The sequence below is a fragment of the Micromesistius poutassou genome (genome assembly GCF_964030765.1).
Source record: "Micromesistius poutassou genome assembly, chromosome: 11".
NCBI lineage: Eukaryota > Metazoa > Chordata > Actinopteri > Gadiformes > Gadidae > Micromesistius > Micromesistius poutassou.
This window is the reverse complement of record NC_140281.1, coordinates 16964925-16987424: the sequence shown is the minus strand read 5'-3', so window position 1 is coordinate 16987424 and position 22500 is coordinate 16964925. Positions and strand designations below refer to the sequence as shown.

At 44.7% G+C, this 22500-nt stretch overlaps 2 protein-coding genes and 1 long non-coding RNA gene across 3 annotated transcripts in view; all 3 read left to right on the top strand.

The window, feature by feature from the left end:
- Nucleotides 1–15911, top strand: part of LOC311355219 (uncharacterized protein) — a 56181-nt gene extending 40270 nt beyond the window's left edge. The window contains exons 13-44 of the mRNA XM_084474954.1: nt 380–451; nt 876–929; nt 1154–1288; nt 2701–2754; nt 2943–2978; nt 3227–3352; nt 3910–3969; nt 4493–4528; nt 4614–4658; nt 4949–5011; nt 5398–5433; nt 5523–5606; nt 6858–6911; nt 7293–7355; nt 7638–7727; nt 7834–7869; nt 7975–8028; nt 8243–8293; nt 8467–8526; nt 8960–9001; nt 9912–9936; nt 10381–10449; nt 10958–10983; nt 11096–11179; nt 11563–11707; nt 12362–12426; nt 12936–13064; nt 13734–13781; nt 13879–13941; nt 14440–14637; nt 14982–15097; nt 15411–15911. Coding sequence (XP_084331080.1) covers nt 380–451; nt 876–929; nt 1154–1288; nt 2701–2754; nt 2943–2978; nt 3227–3352; nt 3910–3969; nt 4493–4528; nt 4614–4658; nt 4949–5011; nt 5398–5433; nt 5523–5606; nt 6858–6911; nt 7293–7355; nt 7638–7727; nt 7834–7869; nt 7975–8028; nt 8243–8293; nt 8467–8526; nt 8960–9001; nt 9912–9936; nt 10381–10449; nt 10958–10983; nt 11096–11179; nt 11563–11707; nt 12362–12426; nt 12936–13064; nt 13734–13781; nt 13879–13941; nt 14440–14637; nt 14982–15097; nt 15411–15609 — 2418 coding nt within the window. The 3' untranslated portion in view covers nt 15610–15911. The remainder of the gene's footprint in view (nt 1–379; nt 452–875; nt 930–1153; nt 1289–2700; nt 2755–2942; nt 2979–3226; nt 3353–3909; nt 3970–4492; nt 4529–4613; nt 4659–4948; nt 5012–5397; nt 5434–5522; nt 5607–6857; nt 6912–7292; nt 7356–7637; nt 7728–7833; nt 7870–7974; nt 8029–8242; nt 8294–8466; nt 8527–8959; nt 9002–9911; nt 9937–10380; nt 10450–10957; nt 10984–11095; nt 11180–11562; nt 11708–12361; nt 12427–12935; nt 13065–13733; nt 13782–13878; nt 13942–14439; nt 14638–14981; nt 15098–15410) is intronic.
- Nucleotides 15912–18897: 2986 nt separating this feature from the next.
- On the top strand, nt 18898–19946 carry LOC311355484. Its single transcript, XR_014637450.1, has 3 exons — nt 18898–19036; nt 19561–19691; nt 19840–19946. It is a non-coding gene; the product is annotated as an uncharacterized lncRNA (long non-coding RNA).
- Nucleotides 19947–22488: 2542 nt separating this feature from the next.
- The window catches only part of apodb (apolipoprotein Db), a gene marked incomplete at both ends in the record, with an annotated part of 2744 nt that continues 2732 nt past the window's right edge, over nt 22489–22500 (top strand). Inside the window, one exon of the mRNA XM_084475214.1 lies at nt 22489–22500. This exon is cut by the window's right edge and continues 102 nt beyond it. Coding sequence (XP_084331340.1) covers nt 22489–22500 — 12 coding nt within the window.

The following is a 22500-nucleotide window of genomic DNA, read 5'->3' as shown; positions in this document are numbered from 1 at the left end:
TGGATGGATGGATCCATCCATCCATAGGACAGATGGATGGATGGAAGGTTGAATGGATGAATGGATAGAGAGGTAGATTGATGGATGGATTAATGGATGGATGAAGTGGATGAAACAAACATGTCCAACTGATGAATGAAGATCTTGAATGGATGGATTGATAACAAATTGCATGTGGAGTAATGGGGTGAACCAATGCAGGATGAACCAATGAACCTAGTAGACGGATGAATGACTAGACGGAGGATTTATCGATCGCTCATTCAAACTGAACCACAGACACAGTCTAGTTGACCAGTGTAATGTAGCTGTAATGATCATACACACACTGCGTAGTCACTGACTTAACCAACGCCTTCTCTGGTTCCTCCACCATCAGGGCGATCCAGGCATGGGACCGCAGGGCCCACCGGGCCCCCCCGGGCCCCCGGGCAGAGGCTCCGGACACCCAGTAAGTCAGCTCAGAGACCACCCCACTCAAGCTCATCACTGACTCAAACAAACTGGTTTATTTGTTAGGGTTTAACTGGTTTATTAATTAAGCTGATTAATGGTTATGTCTGGCCGGTTGAGAATGACAAAATGAACAGGAGAAGGGGGCAGGATAGTCCTGTGCTTAGGGGGTTTGAATCACAGGCAAAAGGTTGTGTGTTTGAACCCCGATGTTGAACCCCCACAGTATAACTTGTAGCTATCCTTAAGCAGGATGCACTAACCCCCTACCTGCACCTTCATCCAAGTCTGATTATAACAAAGTGTAAGTCACTTTGGCTGAAAGTGAGGTGCAGAAATGACTGAACAGTAAATGGTGGCTATTCCCTTCATGATGTTAGTGTGGTCAGTTGTTCACCTGCTCTCGTGGTTTGTTTTATCAGGAAGGCTTCGGTTCAGGTTTTGATGACTTTGACAGCGACGCAGAGATCTTGAGGGTGAGTTCCTCAAAGGGTTTGGGAAACCCATGTACACTGACATCGCCAAAGCACAAAAAGTCAAATAAATAGCAATAATACATTTAAGAAAAAGATTTGACAACACAATAACATTTCTTAAAATGTGTTGTGAAAAATGATTAGACAAAATGGTAATACTAATCTAACAGGTGTTCTCTGCATGGCCCTCATTGGTTTAATATCTCCTGACCCCTCCCACCCAGGGGCCTCCCGGTCAGCCCGGACCCCCAGGGACCCCGGGCCTTCCGGGGCCCCCGTCAGAGGAGCTGTTCCCCGGACCCCCTGGGCTTCCCGGGAGAGAAGGGAAGGATGGAGAGGCTGGTAGACCGGGCGTTCCGGTGAGTTCTACACCAGAACCAGTTCATGTAATGACACCAGCAGGTCAGGGGAGGATGGTGGTAGGGGTAAGGGGGTTCGATCCCCAGACGAAAGGTTCTGGGCTCGGACCCCGATGGCTTCCTTGCTCGCCATACCCTAACCCCCTTCTCGTTCATCGACGACAAATAAAAATACATAAGTATATGTAAAAATACATCATTAAATATTAATACGATTTCTACATGAAAAGGTATTTTCTAGAACAATAAATATGTTTCTTTATTTCACTATTTAATACTGTTATTGTTTATATAGATAAAGCTGCTCTTTATCTACATCCTCACTAGATGCTAAAGGTGTTAGCCGTTCTCATGTGTCTTTTATTTCAGATTATTGACGAGTGGTTAAGTGGGTTGGGGTCTGGTGGTTCTGGGTCTGGTGGTTCTGGGTCTGGTTCTGGGTCTGAGTCTGACCTTGGTTCTGGACAGGTATTATGGTCTGGTCCCATTACATTCAGTGGACCTAAAAGGCAGAATTTTCCCCCAGCGTTTTTTAACATGACACCATGTTGAGTCCTGCCTGTATGCTTAAGCTTACTGCGCTGTCAAAGAGGCACACGTGTGTGCGTGTGTGCGTGTCCGTGTGTGTGTGTGTGTGTGTGTGTGTGTGTGTGTGTGGGCGCGAGTATGTGCGCTCACAGGTGTGTGTGTGTGTGTGTGTGTGTGTGTGTGTGTGTGTGTGTGTGTATGTGTTGTATTAGAGTGTGTGCTACATTTAACCAGCAGGCCTCAGCTCAGTAAGTTAACAGCATTGTGGCAGAAACTAATGGAAAAGCTTAAGAACATGGTCAGGACCTGTAGCCACAGCACACGTGGGGGAAAATGTGTCTTTTCATTTTTTTAATTGTTTGCTAGCTTTTACTAATTATATGAATGAGAGTGTAGAGGCTACCATATACACTGTGGTGTATATGTCGTATTCATACCATCCATTCATTGTGTATGTAGCATTCACTCATATGTAATATTTAAAGTGTTCACATTGAATTAATACAAGCTTAATAATATGTAAAACTTAAATAAACCACTAACAAATACGATAATAACCTATTTGCAGATTTTCTGTGAACATAAGCTTTAAGATACTTTTTGTTCCCGTTCAACTAAATATATAGAGGCTTTGACAATGTTTGTGTGGTTTCCAGCTGTACAAATCATCATGTCAAATATCTTATCCAAGACGAGTTCTTGGAGGTAGAATACAACAAATAATGCAATGACAAAATGTGACAAAATAAAACCTTGAATAAAAACAGAAGGATATTTTGAAGTAAATACAATTTATTTCAAGAGGAACCCAGGTCAGGTGAAAATGAAGTGAGGACTGAATAAACACGGGAACGTTGAATGTCTAAATGTCCCCATGACAACAGGGTGCTGATGGTAAAGATGGCGACCCGGGACTCGCGGGGACGAAGGGAGACAAGGTGAGAGGGGAGGCTGTGTGGCACCATGGCAACAGCACCTGTTGTTCATTCACCATATTCTATGTTAAAATATTGATGTTGACGTTGCATTCCTACAGACTCCTACCATTTCAACAAGATTGTTATGTAGTTTGAGGTTTTACTATTTGAGCTGGTGAAATAGTTCTGTTTATTTTCTTCGTTAACAGGGAGAGACGGGTCTCATTGGACCAGCGGGGCCAAAGGTAAGATCAATACACTCCTATAGACCTGATAATGATCATCAATGCTGATTAGACAAGCATCCATTATGATTCTGTTGCAGTCTGTCTTTCTCGCTGTATTCCATTTTTTCTAATTTATATATTCTCTCTCTGTCTCTCTCTGTCTCTGTCTCTCTCTGTCTCTCTCTCTCTCTCTCTCTCTCTCTCTCTCTCTCTGTCTCTCTCTCTCTCTCTCTCTCTCTCTCGCTCTCTCTCTCTCTCTCTCTCAGGGGGACTCTGGTCATAATGGGTTCCCAGGTCTTCCAGGGCCGGATGGAGCTGAAGGGAAGCCCGGTCCCCGGGGCCCCCCTGGCCCCCCGGGGCCTCCTGGTGGGGGCTTCACCATGGACCTGGAGGTGATGCTCCTTTACTGGGCCTTAGTTATCTAGCAGCCATCTTGTATTGAGGCGTAGAGCGGGTCTGAGGTCCGACCGATGCAGCGCTGAACTCTCGGTTCAGATAGTTAGGATTGTTTGGATGGTGTTTGGTGATGTCACTCCAGATTAAACTTCATCAAAGTCGAAACATCTAACATTTCACCAATCTTGTAGCTTGAAACCCGGACAGATCTGTAGTCAATTCTTATTGATAGGGATTAAAACAAATGTTATCAATAAAATAACATCCTATAGCTGATATATTCTTCAAATAAAATATGATGGGCAGCGTGTCCCTTCAAGCTATAGTTTACATCAGTTGTAAACAGTTAGTGAGCAGTTAGAGAACAGTTGTGATCTGTCTAACTCTAACTGGCTGAGTTCCTGTTAGAGTTAGACAGAACACTGTTTAGTTACTAACTAACTGGGAGGTTACTCCCAACTGGTCAGTCAACAATGCGACTTTAATAATGACACTGTGGAGTGTGAGTGTGACTGTGGAGCAGCTTGCTAACCAATCGTGTTTCTGTTGGTAGGATCTGGAAGGATCCGGAAAGTCCAGCGGCTTCGGTGCATTCCTACCCACAGGTCCTCAGGTAACGGACGTAACAACAGTGCTACTTTAATTAAACACATTACTACTGCTACCAGTGTTGTGCAAGTTCACACTTCACATGAACTAGTTCAAAGTTCAGTTCATACAAAAGAAAATGAAAAAATTCACGTTCATAGTTCACCAATTCAGTTTTGAACTAGTTCATGTTCAGTTCATTAAGTTTTTTTAGAAACTGAAGAAAAACTGTATTCTGTGCTTATCTTTTAAATGAATCCTCTCCATTACCTGCCGCCCATCACTACAATCTGAAATTGTTGTGGATATTATTTGTACACCTGTTTCATTCATCACAACTAAGGCAGTAACTCAATTTAATAAACATGTAATCTGGACCTAAGCAGCAATTCAGAATATCACAAAATCTGAACTAGTTCAAGTTCAAGTTCTTTAGGTAAAGAAATGTTATGTTCAGTTCAAAGTTCATAGAAAAATTAACTAGTTATTTTGAACTAGTTCATGCACAACACTGACTGCTACTGATGATATGAATCGTGTTCTCACAGGGATCTGCTGGGATACCTGGACTTCCAGGGACTATGGTAGGATAACTAAATATAATTAAAATATTATTAAATATTATTTTATAATTATTTCATTAAAATGTATTATTTGTTTGTTTACCAGGGTAAAGACGGGTTGGATGGACCTCCAGGGAAGACAGGAGCAAAGGTCGGTCTCTGTACTTTAGGATCAGACAATATCTACTGAACATCCAAATCGAGCAAATCAGTCAATCAAAACATTTTTGTGTAAAATTGAATTCTACATTTACCTGAATCTAAGTGTACTTTTTGATTAAATATACTAAGTTGGTTAATAGCTACAGAACATATTATTTTAAAATGAGTTATGTCGTCGGGCAATGCCGGGAAAGTGCCTGGTCTGCCAGATGGCCATTTGGGCCGTTATTGCATTGATAAAAAGTAAGTCTGGTGGTAATGTCTTCCTATGACCTCTAGGGGGAGACAGGGGCGCATGGAGCTCCTGGCAAGCCAGGCGCATTTGGACTAAACGGAGATGAGGTCAGTAAATAACACAAATTAGAAAATGATTTTGAGAACTTTTCAAGAAAAACAAGGATAATTCATTTAAACAAATGGATGGTTCAATAATAAAAGCATACAGTGATTAAATTAAAGGCAGAGATTTATAGCCCTCAATAAAAATCTGGATTTTGTTTAATGGTGGCTAACCCTAACCCTAACCCATCAACTTTATGGTTTTGGGTGTGGACCCTGATAACTATTAAGGATTATTTCCTCTGACCTACAATAGAAATCACTGATCAATCAGAGGTGGTGCTTTTAATGTCGAATGTCACTTGCTTTCTGTTTCATGGACACAGGGGGGGAAATACAGCCTGTAGTGGAACAAAGCTTCTCTCCCTAATCCCACATTTCTTCCACAGGGACAAAAAGGAGACAAAGGAGACGCCGGACAAAAGGTGAACACTGTCTGTGTACAACATAAACACATGCTATCACAAGATACAAAAGAACCAAGCAATGAAATCACACCATTTTTCTTCTTCAGGGAGAACCAGGAAGGGACGGACTCGGCCTATACGGCCCCCCAGGGCCCCCCGGACCTCCTGGACCAATCATAAACTTCCAGGACGTAAGTGACCTTTCACCTCTCCAACCAGAAGGACCACAAGACGTGATAAGGGCAGAGCAGGCTAGCAGTGAGAGGGATTGGACCCCCAGCCTGGAAGAGATCTGGGGTCAAAACCTGAGTCCTGCAGTCTACCTGTAGGCAGCCTTCAGCAACCGGCCCCAACTGGCCCCAACCTGCTCCTTATCGACCTGAAGATTTTGGAAGATTTTAGACTCAGTTGGTTTTCGGAGATCAAACGATGCCCTTGCTTCGAGAGGTCAGGGTCAACCGTGAATGTATAGGAATACATCGGCAACTCTGGCAGCTCTGACACTGAACACGGCATCATGTGTTGACCACTTAACAGGGAAACCGATGTTGGTAGAACTAAAACTAAAACATTGTACAATGTCAAAAATATAACCCCTAAAATCTGTATCAAAAGCAATATTTCATGAATACACAGGATCAGATTTTATAATCCCTTGTGCCAAAATCCAAGGAAATCACATATTCAGGAGCCCCTGCCCAAACCAACCTTATAATCACGCTGGCCACTAAGCTACCAACCAATGGTGAAAAACACAAGACAAATGGGCCATCTAACAGCAGTATCAGGGGCGGGCCGTACTATTAGGCAAACCAGGCATTTGCCTGGAGCCCCAGGCCCCATTGAAGGCCTTATGGGGCCCCCAAAATTCCCTCTTTATATTATTTCCCCATATTTATTGTTTTTATAAAAATCTCTTCACAATAGTAGTTTTGTTTTGACAATAGTAGTTTCGTTTTGACAGTCTTTCTGCCAACCATGCACCCCTCTTCAGTATGCACTACATGGACTATTCCATGCTACACGCGATGCAACCCCCCCCCCCCCCCCGCGCGTCAACAACTCTGTCAGCCCGTAACCCTGTACCCCCTCCCCTGTCAACAATCTCGTCCACCCGCAACCCCCCCCCCCCCCCCCCCCCCCCAGTCAACAATTCCACCCGCAATGCAACCATGCAACCCAGCCAGCCCGTAACATCCATTCCCCCTCCCCCTGTCAACAATTCCACCCACGGACCCGCGGTTTCCTGACTTTCTGTAAGAAAACCGAAAATGTCCCCGGATTTCGTCTCAGAAATCTGGTCACCTTTGCCTGGAGCCCCCAAAGGGCTAAGTTCGCCACTGAGCAGTATGCAGTATAAACATCAGTCATCAACATTCTCAACAACAGAAATAGAAATGTACCGAACTAACTACCGAATCAACTTCCTGTTTCCTGTTCAGCTGATGCTTAACGACACGGACGGAGCATACAACTTCTCAGGGATGGAGCTTCAGGTAACCTGCGATCCGGGCTTCGACCAATCACAGAACAGCATGAACCCAGAGCTGTTCCGAACTATCGGCAGGTTTACCCAAAGTAACAGAGTAGCACAGTACTCTAGTTTACCTGTGGGTGTCCTGGAAAAAGATACCCTTACCCTTTACCTGCTACTTACTAACATCTATCTTTAAAAGGGGAACTTAACTGGAGATATAAAGTAACGTCATTGACTGTAATGACACTGTATCTGTTTCCTCGCTCAAAGGACTCCTAGCTGCTTTTGTATTTTCAGACAAGCCATTCAGGATGTTACGCCTAACAACCTGAATTTAATGAAAAGCCAGATGAGCGATAATCATGATTGTCATATTCCATATCCCACTCATTCTTTACAGGCTCCCAGGGGCCCCAAGGGAGATATTGGATTGCCGGGCGTCAATGGACCAGTGGGGCCCAAAGTAAATATTTCTTTGTTGGTGTGGAGGAATCCTCCAGTTCTCAGCGACTCTCTGAGTCGGACTGGAACGGGGCGCAGCCATCTTGGGCCATCTTAATCATGGCTACGCTCTCAGCTTTGATTCTGACATTGTTCACTTCATATTCAACAACAGTATTACATTCATTTAGTTTATTAAATGTATATTTAAAGAATTAATTGAAGGCGTTTAGCGTACACATGGAGTCATGGTACCCAGGATCTCTATAAAATACTATATAGTTATGGGTATGTGTCTGTGAAGGGAGAGAAAGGAGAAGCAGGCGTTGTGGTCATGGCCGACGGCTCCTTGATGTCCGACCTCAGGGGAGCGACCGGACCTCCGGGAGTCAAGGTGACGCAACACAGCCCATCGTTTTGGTCAATCATCAACCTTTTTTTTTGTATAAAAAAATCTTTTCAAATAATATCCTGACCTGAGTGATTGTGTTCGTCTCCAGGGAGACAGCGGTCCTGCCGGAGCGCCCGGAGTTGCGGTAAGTCCCCGGTTGTCATGGTAACCACCCGTTTTGTCAGTTGTTTTGGCGTACAGACTGTTGTCGGGAAAGAGTCAGACTAACACCAACCCTCTCGCTTCACAGGGGCCCGTGGGGCCGAAGGGGCCGAAGGGAGAGTTTGGGTTCCCTGGTCGTCCGGTAAATATGAAGTTTAACGCCTACGTCTGGGCTTGAACATTTAAATAAAAAATCGTACAATTCAAGAAATAAACGACTGTTTCGTCATAGAGATGTTTCTCGGGATAGTAATTCATCTGCACATTTGAAACCACCTTTCGCCTTATGAAAGGGATAATAATGTAGATTACATCTATATTCCATCTTTCCGTTTAAAAGTTGTCTTGTTCCCCAGGGTCGTCCCGGCGTCTCCGGTGCTAAAGGGGAGAGCGCCCACAGCCTGCCGGTGAGTCAGCAAAACACCTTCCTCAATAAATTCACATTTTTCAGAAAAAAATCAATGATGTGTTATTAAAGAAGTTGTGGCTTCTGGTTTAAACGGGACTGATGCCATCTCAAAATGGTGGATGAGGTGGAGCTCTGATCCTCTTCTTCTTCTTCTTCCTCTCCTCCTATCAGGGGCCTCCTGGCCCCCCCGGGCCCCCAGGTCGCCCTGGCATGTTCAACTGCCCCAACGGAGTATGTACACACCACACACACACACACACACACACGCACTAACACACACAGACACCACACACACAGACACCACACACACACACACACACACACACACACACATTCAAAAACACAAGCACTAAACACACAAGCACACACAATACTGTATAGACAGTGACTGTATAAGTATGTTTGTATGTCCGATTTTATCCTTGAGTGTGGGTGTCATTTTCTTTTGTGTCTTGTGTCTCCTTTTGTGTCTCCTAATGTTACACTCAGACACCCCCCCCCCCCCCCACACACACACACACACACACACACACACAGACACTACACACACACGCACACACACACACACACACACACACACACACACACACACACACACACACACACACACACACACACACAGACCACCCACTTGCCGGCTCACGCTCTCCTCTCTCCTCTACAGACAGTGTTCCCCATCCCCCCCAGGCCCCACTGCAAGAACGCGGTGAGTCACGTGACTCGGCGTGGATGAGTCCTCCTCTACGTTTCGTTTTCGCAGCACGATGAATTAACAGCGAGCCGTCAGACGGCGTCCATCCGCCTCGGTCTTGTCTCTGCATGGACGCTCCGTCCATCGTCACCCCCATAACCCCTGTTTCACGCACGTCAGAGGACGTGCGTCTGGTCCGAAGACCTTCTTCGGTCTGCCTGACCGATGCCTTCACGGCGGTGATTCACCAACCGCCTATCTTTAACGCAGGAAAATCTGTCACTCGTTTTTTCTTATCCTAGACCAAATGTATCAAACCCTGAGGAGTCAAACTGTATGGATGATCCTGGATAAAAAGCGATAATGTTTGATGGATGTATGGTTTGATGCATTGGGTTTGTGGAAAGTGGAAAAGTCATGACGGATTCTATCATCATTAATCCCACACTCTTTGTCATTCATTAATCAATTCATACATTCATTCATTCAATCTTACTCTCTTAGTGGAGGGTCTGCCTCTCTCTCCCCCCCCTGTTAACCTGCATGGTGACTCTTCACTGTTTGCATCCCAGCGCTTGGGAGCGAGGGCCTCTCTGTCGCTGCACCGTACTCGTGGTGTCAGGCCGACGAGAGGCCGCGGCCCTGAGGAGAACAGAGGTAGTGCTGCTCTCTCCCCCTCGCTCTCTCTCTCTCTGGGGCTCTGTGTCTCTCTCTCTCTCTCTCTCTCTGGAGCTCTGTGTCTCTTTCTCTCTCTCTCTCTCTCTCTCTCTCTCTCTCTCTCTCTCTCTCTCTCTCTGGGGTTCTGTGTCTCTCTCTCTTTCTCTCGGTCTCAACGCATGTCTCTCCACCCTGTCATGATAATCGATGTCATCACTTTTTTTAGTTATACCTTTAATTGCATTTTTTTTCTTTTTCTTTTGTGTAGCTGAACGCTGATGGTTCTTCAAATGGTAAGAAAACATAATAATTCTAATCATAACAGTTATAATTTAACGATACTTCATTTTCTCCTATCTGTTGTTTTGATTTATGTCTTTTCAATGTAAACACGGTATGTTTTTTTGTCATTTTTAATTTGCATTAGAATGAATATAAGTCTGTTACTGATAAATGAGGGGAATGAATCACAGAGGAACTTAAACATTGGAACTGAGCTCATGCACCCACTGAGAAGGTCCAGGGTGGAATAGTGGTGGGATAGTGGAAGAGGGGGCAGAGGGGGTGCCCTCCTTCAGAGGGGGGGTCCCTCCTTCCAGGGATGGGTTAGGAGGGACCCCCCCCCCCCCCCCCAATCTGAAGGAGGGCCCCCCCTGACTCTTAAGGAGGGCCCACCCACTCTTCAGCTCATCTCCTCACGATGCTTCCTCAGACTAACTCCTTTGTCCCTCCTTCAGGAAACTGTCCGAGGGGAGAGAAGGGGGACAGAGGTCAGCCAGGCCTTCCTGGTTGGTTTGCTTCTCAAAGTGAGTCCCATCTTTACCGCCATTCTCCCCCACCATCCAGCTTGAACCAAACGGATCCGGTTCAGTGCAGTTCAAAGCATATGGTTGTATAGTGTAATTCTACTAGTCTGAATGAATTAGGTTAATAATAATAAGGTTAGTAACATGATCTGATAATGGAAGACAAGCACAATTAATTGACGCATTTGGGGAAACACCAACAAATCCATACGTCCATATTTACACAATTGAGATGGGTTTAACATCTCGAAGTAATCACATCACAAGAACATTTGATTAGTACACACAGATCGTCTGCCATTCATATAAATGCTCTTTTATTAAACTAGATTCAGTAAGGCAAACCCCTCCTCTGTTTGTGTGAACCTACTGCACAGCTAACGCTGAACTGTTTAATATAAAACAACAATAGGCAAACTGTCTTGGCGGCTTGGTATCGTCAAATGATGTGTTGCATATGAATCCCAGCAGCTTTGTGAGTAACCTTTGTGTTTCCATCCCTCCACAGACACATTGTTTCCCGGAAGAGGCGGGGTAAGTCATGATCTGTTCGGCCAATCGGTGCCCTCGCTTCTGATCGCTGCTACGTGTGTGTGTGTGTAAATATATTAAAGTGTGTGTGTGTGTGTGTGTGTGTGTGTTCCAGCATGGAGGCCGAGGGGACCAGGGCCTTAAAGGAGAGAAGGGGGCGCCTGGGTACTCGGGTATCCCTGGGAGACAAGGAGCAATGGTACGTTCTGTTTCCATGGAAAACCCATCCAATGAAAAAATAAATATAGACATATATGTGTGCAGTAAATAAACGATAGGATAGATGTATGAAGCATGAATTAATGAATGCATTAAGAATGTCACTTTCCTGGTGGGACAGAATAAAATATCACACAACACACACACACACACACAACATATATACACATTACACACACACACACACACTACCTAAAGTAAATATATAGTATAGCAATAATATAGGAACATGTGTGTGTGTGTGTGTGTGTTCAGTCCCCTGGTGGGCCAGAATAAAACATCTCCAACATGTTCACACCCTGTTCTCCATCTCCATGTCCCCTAGGGGAGCCGGCTTCTCTCTAACTCCAGCTCTTGTTTCAGGGGCCTCAGGGCCAGTCCGTGCATGGCCCCCCAGGTCGTCCAGGGGTCCCCGGCTCCCCTGGAGTCCCCGGCTACGGCAGACCCGGTTCTGTTGGCCTACCCGGGCCCCCAGGCCCTCCCGGACCCCCCTCACGATACGGCTCAGGTAGACCCTCCACGACAGAGACCCCCCCACCCCCGTCCCGCCACATAGGATCGTTTGAAAATCTGCCTTTATCGCGTGTTTTAGTGACGTCACAAGTGGGCATGTCCACCGTATCCATCATACATCTCGTGGACACGCCCACTCGTGATGTCACTAAAACACAGGAAGAGGCAGATTATCAAACAGGTTGTAACGGCTTATCACACTCACACCTGGTGGCGTGATGTCAGCCCTTTTACGGCGTTCCAGTGCTCTCCAGACCTATACAGTGTTGGCTCGTTCGTTGCACACAGCTCTCCTCAGAATGGAACAGAGCATGAGGGCGACCTGATTGGCCGGTATTGTTTCCCCACGGTGTTGAGGGTTCACGGTTCCGGTAACTGTGTAACAACAGAGAGCAGACAGAGCGGATGGTAGATGGATTGGTTTGAGAGCTCTGGAAATCTTTTCATTCTATACGACCCGTCATGTTTGAATTCGTGGCAACACACTCAGAAGCAGAGACCTGAACCCAGGGCTGGACCCCAGGCACACGTGGCTGTGGGTGTGGCTCTTCACCTGACCTGATCCGCAGTTTAATGTTCAGCATTGGTGACTCCCATGTTGAGTCTTAGATCCCGGACACTAAGAATGTTTCTGTTTTGGTTCTGACAGCAGTGACCATCGCGGGCCCCCCAGGCCCCTCGGGTCCCCCGGGCCCAGCTGGAACCTCAGGAGCTGTGAGTTAGCCCCTCCTCTCTCTCTCTCTCGCCCCGTTGGGTTTAGGTTTCTCCATCTCCATCCTGGATTCAGTTATACAGAAGGCTCTGTCTTTGTCCATCGATCTCCTCAGAATGTTCTTTTGGAAAGCACCAATGTAAATGAAAGAAAACACAAAGCTAAACTTCGGTAATCGCGAACATTGACACAATCAAACTATCGTTAGCGCAAGCACGAACGTATAAATGGATTAACATAAACCCAACGTTATGTGTTACCAAGATACTCTTCAACTCTTACATTCAATTAAGTTAGTTAGTTAATCAAATTAAGTTATACATTTTTCAATTTCTATAGCCCTTAACTACAGTCACATTCTCGAAGGGCTTAACATACATTAATGAGACCCCCCTAGCCCCCGAGAGGGCAAGGCAAATAGGGAGTGGGGGATCCCTCCTTTCAGGGACTTTTCCACCTTATTGAGTTGTTCTCCTCCTCCTCCTCCTCCTCCTCCTCTGTGGGGGTCCAGCTGAAGAGCTTCTCCTCGCGGGAGGCCATGATGCAGCACACACTGAACGACGTGGACGGGACGCTGGCCTTCGTCTCCGCCACCGGAACGCTCTTCCTCAAGGTTTCCCAGGGCTGGAAGGAGGTCCAGGTAATGGAAATATGATATAAGATATGGTATGAGATATTATGTGAGATATGATATGAGATATTATATGAAATATGATATGAGATATGAAATGAGATATGATATGAGAAACTATACAAGATATGATATGAGAAACAATATGAGATATGATATGAGATGATGATATGAGATACAATATGAGATGATGAGATATAAGATGAGATGATGTGAGATATGATATGAGATATGATATTAGATTATGTGCGATATGATATGAGATATGATATTAGATATGAGATATGAGGTGTGATATTATGTGAGATATTATGTCATATGTTATGATGTGATATATGGCGTGAGATATATTTACAATATCAAATCATACATAATCAGATACAATGTCCTGTACTTCCGTATCTTAAAATTAAAGAACATTACAGTAAAAGCACAGTGTATAAAGTTGAACATACTGTAGTCAAATAGCATCCCTATTTGCAGTGGTGATACGTGCAGTGGTGCAGTGGTGATATGTGCAGTAGTGATACGTGCAGTGGTGATATGTGCAGTGGTGATACGTGCAGTGGTGCAGTTGATAGGTGCAGTGGTGCAGTGGTGATATGTGCAGTAGTGATATGTGCAGTGGTGATACATGCAGTGGTCATACGTTTATCGTTATGTTTTCCCTCCTAACAGCTGGGGGGCATGATCTACCTCTCCAGTAACATCATCCCGCAAGACGAGGTAGCGTCCCTCTCTCGTAACACTTCATACACGTGTTGTCATCAATACACACTCCTCCTGTGTTGATGCATGGACTGTGTGTCCCGTTCTCCCCCAGCCCCGACCGGCGTACCACACCAGAGCAGACACCATGGAGCGAATACGCTCCGTCTCACAGCGGGTAGGTCCCATCCACGCCCAGTTCCACCAGCCTACCCAGTGGACTGTGGCACATGTATAAACTTGTTTGTATTTCTTTATGTATTGAATGTATGTATTCTTTAAGTATTGATGGAGTAAACGGGGGTACTAGCTCCATTAAAGGAGGCAGTTGTAAAATACAGCCGCTAAGTTAATATAACCCCGTGATGCATGGGAAAGTGTTAGGAGTCGTTCTTAGGTTTAAGTTTAACGGTAGAAATTGGTTTGATTAAGGGCATAAGGGATGGTCAAATTGATTAAAGGAAGAAATTGTGTTTATCCATAACCTAAAGAGATAGTTAAGTGTAAGTTAAAAGCGACGCAACAGTATGACTAAGGTCCGACCAGTAACATTTAAAGCAGCGCATCATCAACGTGCCAACCACCAAAACCAAAGCCAGTCTAGCCACACCCTCCGAGGGTTGGACTCCGCCCACACAGTGACCCCCTCCCTCGGCCCCGCCCCCCTCTCTCCCAGCTGAACCTGGTGGCCCTGAACCAGCCCCACGCGGGGGACATGCTGGGGCTGGAGGCGGTGGACCGCCTGTGCTTTGAGCAGGCCAAGGCCATGGGGCTGGCGCCGCATTACCGCGCCTTCCTGTCCTCCGGCCGCCAGGACCTGCTCCACGTGGTCCACCCGCTGTCCCGCCACGGGCCCCCCGTCACCAACCTCCGGGTAGGACGCACGCGCACACACACACACGCACACACACACACACACACACACACACACACACACACACACACACACACACACACACACACACACACACACACACTAGGCCCCAGAACATACTTCACCCTTGTGTCATGTGACGTGGTGGGAGGTCATGTGATGTTTAAGCTGATTTTATGATTTGAGTTGACATGTGATGTGTGAATTTGATGTCATGTGATTTCAGGGTGTTGATGATGCATTGGAATGGTCGTGTAGCGTCACGTGATGAAATTGTGTGTCATGTCGTGGAATGTCATGTGACGTGTGTGTGTGTGTGTGTGTGTGTGTGTGTGTGTTTCCAGGGCGACGTGATGTTCAGGAACTGGCACGCGGTGTTCAGTGGAGACGGAGCTCCGATTGACACCAGGACACCCATCTACTCCTTCGACGGACGAGACGTCCTCGCAGACCCCTTCTGGTGCGTTTTGTCCTGTTGTTGTTGGTTGTTTGTGTGTGTGTTTGTGTGTGTGTGTGTGTGTGCGTGTGTTTGTGTGTGTGTGTGTGTGTGTGTGTGTGCGTGTGTGTGTGTGTGTGTGTGTGTGTTTGTGCGTGCGTGCATGCGTGCGTGCGTGCGTGTGCATGTGTGTGTGTGTGTGTGTGTGTGCGTGTGCCAGCACTGGTATAGCGACACATGTGAGTGGGTGATGTCCTAGTCTGCCGCCCCCATATCTCACCAACATGTGCACCCTGTCTTCCATCTTCACCCTACATCTCATCACCCCCCCCCCCAGGCCTCAGAAGAGTGTGTGGCACGGTTCGGCCACCAGGGGGCTGCGGGTGCAGGACAAGCACTGCGAGACGTGGCGGGCGGACCACATGTCAGTCACCGGCCTGTCGTCCAACCTGTTGTCAGGGCGACTGCTGGGCCAACAGACACGCAGCTGCTCCAACCAGTACATCGTCCTCTGCATCGAGACGCACAAGACATAGGCCACGTCCCCCATCTAAGACCTTTCTGACTCCGCCCCCTCTCATCTAGATCTTTCTGACTCCGCCCCCTTTCACCTGTACCTTTCTGACTCCGCCCCCTTTCATCCGGAACTATGTGACTCCGCCCTCCTCCACCTGGACCTTTCTGACTCCGCCCCCTCTCATCCGAAACTATGTGACTCCGCCCTCCTCCACCTGGACTTTTCTGACCCCACCCCCTCTCGACCTGGACCTTTCTGACTCTGCCCCCTCTCCACCTGGACCTTTCTAACCCCGCCCCCTCTCATCTGGACCTTTCTGACTCCGCCCCCTTTCACCTAGACCTTTCTGACCCCGCCCCCTCTCCACCTGGACCTTTCTGACCCCGCCCCCTCTCCACCTGGACCTTTCTGACCCCGCCCCCTCTCCACCTGGACCTTTCTGACTCCGCCCCCTCCCATCTGTCTGATGTGTATGGGGTCTAATCCAGCGCGCAATTAAATCGGGAGCTCACTTCCAGTCGCCTTATATGCAAACGATACCATGAGATTGGTGTTTTATACGATCTAGTAATTAGATTAAACATTTATAATTTATAAAAGTAAAGGTTTGAAGATTCTCGAGAAGGGTCCTGGATGTACGAATAACTGGTTTACCAACGTCACCTGGAGCAAACGTCTACCAATCCCCTGCGTTCCCTGGGACAACGATGTTGAGGGAGAGCCCGACTGGGAGACATCGATACGTGTGGAAAGGATTCTCACACCTAAACATGTAGCCACAGGCCAAAACATGTTGTACTCAAACCATCCTACCCAGTCCCACCGTGAAGGCCTTCATGTGCCTTTAGTGTGTGTGTCATGAGACCGCACCCTATGAGAATATGCGCCTACCATTGATAAGCGAGTCTGGTGTAGCCGGCCACCTCTATTCTTTGTAGCTCCTGGAAGTTAGATTTTTCAAACTGTTTCAAGCCTTCTAACCCGCAGTGGGACAAACAGCAATGACAACTGAAACCAGTGGATCCATAAGAAGAAGTGTGTTCATCCACAAAGCCAAAGATGGGCTGGTTTGGAATGGCTGGCAATTTTTTACGTTTGTCTTTTTTACGTTAGGTTTGATAAACAACCAATAAAAATCATAAGGATATACTAATATCACAGTAATATCACAGCGCCCTCGGTCTGTGGAGGCTGCCCTCACAACGCCAACATTTACTCATTTTGATGCACTGTATTTCATCTGTTTATGTACTTTTTTTCTTTTTTACAAATCTTTTTTTTTTAAAATGTTTTTTGTCCTTTTCTACTTCTAGTGATCTCGACCCTCAAGTAAGTTTAACTATGTGGGATATTTAATTTAAGATTAAAGATTTATTTATGCCAAGACCACAATTATTGTTTAACCAGATTGATGACATCCACAATGTAATTTATCGTTTGTAACTGTTTGTTTTTTCATATTTTTTGTGAAATTTTGTGAAATTGATCTTTTGCTTTCTGCCTCTTTACTGCAATTGTTTAATGTAAAACATTCCTAGAAGAATCACAAAATGCAAAGGGAACCTTCAGAGCCATCAAATGTTATTTCACCCCAGCAATACCAAAGAACAAAACGATGACAATAATTACCTTTAAGGCAGAAGTATAAGAGCACATGTTTTTGTACAAAAATTGGTGCTTCATCAAGTAAAGTTGTTGTTTTTTGTAACCTGTTGTGGACAAATTTACTTATGTACGTTTAAATATTATACACATAATAACAGCGATTAACGTGATATTCAATCCAAGTAACTTAAGTACTTAACAAAAGGCAAAGAAATTGCTGTTGCCATCCATTGTGTGTGTGTGTGTGTGTGTGTGTGTGTGTGAGCAGTTGTGTGTCTGGGCGTGTCTGCATAAGTTTTTGTCAAAAACTTCTCATTTTACAGGTCACAGTAATAAAAGGAACCTCTGGCATGAACCAAAACACAAATAGCCTGTCCAGCCCTGTCTCTAAACCCAGATTAACGGGAAAGGGTTCAAAGGATTCCAACAACCAACACTCAACTGAAACAGGTGAGCTGGTTCATCCTTTCAGAGACCACATTATGAATCTGGTTAATTAGAACAATAGTTCATAACTTCAGCTCTTCTTGAATTGTCTAAGGCAAAAAAGATTTGATTCAGTTGACATTATTATGTATTATACTATTTTCATAGTTATAATTATCAGGACAATAGAACAGAATGTCGCTAGAATCTTATTCCTCTTATGTTTAACTTTTTGTGTGTGCATGTGCGTTATAGAATATAGAATATATCTTTAATTGTCATTGCACAGGTACAGGTTATGCTAATTTCTTTCACTCTTTTTTTTAATATATATCTTAATGTTATCGCTTCAGAGTCCAGATGTTCAAACAGCAAAACTAAATTAAACTGTAATTGGTTCATCCTTAGATCATATTTGACAACTCTTCCCTTTGAATATGACATTTATAATGACATTTAAACGTGTAATGATATTCTGGATGCTTGGCAGGTGAGAGGCTGAGGCTGGGACCACCACTCACCACTTTGAGTGCTTTGTCCCGAAGGTCAACAATACTGTGTTCTATTTGAATAAGAAATGGAAACTCCTAACCCCAGGAAGGGATCACTTTTCCTCACGCCTAATGCCAACTTTTCATAATAAGATAATCGATTAAATATTTACAAAGGAAAAAAACATGTATTTAAACTGTAACAGTACGTTGCAGATTTAGGCAAAACCATATTTTGATCTACAACTACATTGTCATGGTGGAATTAACTCGGACACTATGTAATCCCAGTAGCTCCGTCCTGCTGTCCCTGTTGATAGACTTTTGATAGATCATTTTCCGTCAACCACAATGTAATGTAGGTACAGTCACCAGATGTACGTCATGTCAAACTGCTGGAGGATAAAAGCAGGGGACAGCGATCCAGCTGGCTATCTGCCCTGGTATCGCATAGCCAGATAGATTACCATCTTGTACAGCGACCCTGGACTTTCATATTTCTATTGTCTCTGCTTCACACATTGTAAAACTGTCCGAGTCAATTGACAAAGCAAGACACTCCCACTCTCCTTTCAAACATCTTCTTCTGGATAGGGCGTTTGCCCCTTAGTCGGAAGGTTTTGGGTTTGAACCTCGATGTCCACCTAAGCCCTACACCTCCTTAAGAGGAACAGCATCCCACCACAAACAGTGACCTTTACACACAGATAGACGAAGCTTACATTTCCTGTATGTTATGATAGTGAGTACACTAATCAGTGCAGTAAGGGACCTGCGGCCTGACGGTGTGTTCTCCTGCTCTCTGAAGGAAGCATGTCTCCCTGCTTTGTTCTGCTGCTGGTTCTGCCTCTGGTGGCCTCTCAGAACTTCGAGTTTGGGCGCTGCCCGTCTGCCGGCGTACAGGCCAACTTCAGCATGGACGAGGTGACGTGCGGCATGTGATGTGTGCGCGTGCATGTGCTTCTGTGTGTGTCTGTCTGCCTGTCTGTCTGTCTGTCTGTCTGTCTGTATTTATATATGTATGTGTATGTATATGTATGTGTATGTATGTATGTATGTATGTATATATGTATGTGTATATATGTATATATGAATGTATATATATATAATATATATATATATGTATGTGTATAAATGTATGTGTATATATATATATGTATATATGTATGTGTATATATGTAGATATATATGTATATATGTATGTGTATATATGTATGTATGTATATATGTAGATATGTATGTATGTATATATGTATGTATATATATGTAGATATGTATGTATGTATGTATATATGTATGTATATATATGTATATATGTAGATATGTATGTATGTATGTGTATATATATATATATGTATATATGTATGTGTATATATGTATATATATACAGTATGTATATATGTAGATATATATGTACGTGTATATATATGTATGTATATATGCTGTAGTTCCTAGGACGGTGGTACACGATAATACAGACACAGGAGGTGACTGCAGAGGACTCAGAGTGCCGGTGTGTCTCCACTGATCTGGTCCGGCAGATGGACCACTCTGTGCTCATCACCGTTACCCCCAAACCGTGAGTCTAGGTCTCTCTCTCTCTCTCTCTCTCTCTCTCTCTCTCTCTCTCTCTCTCTCTCTCTCTCTGTCTCTCTCTAATGTACAATTGTGTATCCACTGCATATGTGTGTGGTGGTCTTTATTAGTTTTATCTCTCACTCAACCAGCAAACATGACTACATGAGAATGGACCATGTGCTCTACGAAGGCATGGCGGAGCCAGCCAAGATGGAGCACCACATGATAACGCATTCTGAATTATTGAATGCATGTATGGTGATATATACACACATATTCCATCCTCTCATAAGTAATGCTGCCCATTGATCTGTCCGTCTGTATATCTTCAACATTGACTTATGGATTCGTATTCTGTATTTATTTAATTTAATTATTTTATTTGTATTTATATAAGTGCTAATAAAGCTAACTAGCATCTTCTCACCCATCGCCTTTCATAAATACTGCTCTCTAGCATCTCCTGCTCGCCTCATGAATTAATCTTCTCTCCTGCCTCCTCGTTCCTCCCCCTCCTCCTCTTCCTCCTCCTCTTCCTCTTCCTCCTCCTCCCCCTCCTCCTCCTCCTCCTCCTCCTCAGTGATACCCGTCTGGGATATATGGATATTGGAGACAGACTACACCAATATGGCCGTGGTCTACTCCTGCATGGACATCTTGGACATGTGCTACATTGAGATGGCTTGGATCCTCTCCCGGGAGCGCACTCTTCCCAGCCAGATGGTGCGGAAGGCCCTGGACCTGCTGGAGAGGGAGGGCATCGACACCAGCCTGATGATGGAGATAGACCAGAGCGACTGTGAACGCCCCGCGGCGGAGGATACTTAATATCATAATTCATACATAATACATAATCCATACTTGAATATATATATATATATATATATATATATATGAGAGAGATTTCAAATAAATGATTATGAACTAATTTTGATGTGTATGTTATTTCTATGAATGTTATTGTATGTTATTTTTGTTATCCATAGTTGTATGCTAGGCGGACACACACACACACACACACACACACACACACACACACACACACACACACACACACACACACCACCAGTTTAGCAGATCAACTACTGATTAAGATTATTCAGATGATCTCTGTCCGCACAGGAGAAGGCAGCTTGTCAAACGTTTTGTAATGAATCAAGCTCACACCTGGTGGTGAAATAGGGCCCCTTTAATATTCTCTGTGGCCTCCAACTAGCGTCTTCTGGCCTCGGCTCCGAGGGAACGCACTGAAACTCCTGAAAGACGACTCATGATAAGCCTGGAGATGATCAACCTCACCCCCCTACACCAACAATTGTTTACTTTTTGTGTGATTTTTGCCAAAGAAAAGGTGCCTTATCTTAGATGCCCTTCCAAGTGAGAAAGCACGACACAGCCCTTGCAATACAGACAAAACCCCATGTTAAGGAAATGCCCTACTGTCTCCTCTACAAAGTGCCCTATGGGCAAGCTTTCTCAAAGTCACTGCCAAGACGACAAACAAATACTTTCATCTGATTTAAAAATACATCATATCATATACATCAAAAATACAAATACAAAGTGTGGAAAATGCAGTATTCCAAAAATACCAGGATGTTGTAGTAGGCCTACATTCGGTTGCATTTTGCAGTATATAAGCCAGCATGCTTTTTGTCTGCTCTGTGATCAGTGAAATCACCTGTGGTATGTCCTAATTGTTATGCATACTGTGTGCAACAGTGCGTACTATGTAAGGGTAGCTGCAGTATGGCGTCTTTGTGCGTGCGTGTGCGTGTGTAACCCTACAAGTAGATAGGATTTGGGACGCCGCCAGGGGCCGCGTTCCAAAAATCGTCTCGCAGAAAGGAAATGCACAAATGACGGCACTTTAATTTCTGGCACAGCGCTGACTTCAGTGCGCACAGACACGCGCGCAGCCTCAACACTTGCGCTCTGTCTGTTTGTCCGCAGCGACAGCGCGCTTCGTCTTGGATAGTCTGCAAATAAAGACCCTGCACTCCTGGACGGTTCCTGACGGCTGGAGGTTGGTGAAAATACTTTAAAACATGTTGGGTCTTTTGGGGTTGTCAACGTAGACGGCAGGTTGTTTAGGCGAGTTTAAATCCAAAATATGTGATCCGTAAGCGGTGTTTTATGTAACATTGAACATATTTTATTATATTTTCCTTTCTTTTTTATTATACTATCTTTTTTCAAACACATCTTTTTAAAAAAATTTTTTTTTACATATTTTACTCAGATAGATAGATAGATAGCCTACTTTTATTGATCCCCAAGGGGAAATTCAAGTTAGATAACTCAGTGTAGCCATAACCGAGTTCATCCGGTAGTTCTCTGAATAATTTGCTCTGCCACGCCTGTTGACCCTATAACAGAGTCCGTTATTAATCAACGAACACAAATATCCACCAAGGTTATGCCTTCCAATTATGCCTTCCGCAATTATGCCTACCGCAACTTGAAAACCAGAACAACGAGTTGAGCGACACAGAGGTCGAAACAAAGAGAATTCCAAATGTCACATTGTCAGTGTTCAAGTCCCTCACATACATCGGTCCTTGCCCTTCTGTGAAATGCAGGCTAAAGGTTGTCCAATGTTTTGAAATCATTTTCATTATCTCTCCAAATGTGTCATCTATCTTATCTGCCCTATATAATGTGATGGTATTCATCATTAGCCTTTACATCTGATCTGACTGAGATGCTGTTATTGTAATTATATATGTAATGTTATGTAATGTTATGTATTGATTTTATGTAATCACGATTTCTCTTCCTCCTGGGCCTGTGAAGCCATGACGTCAGCT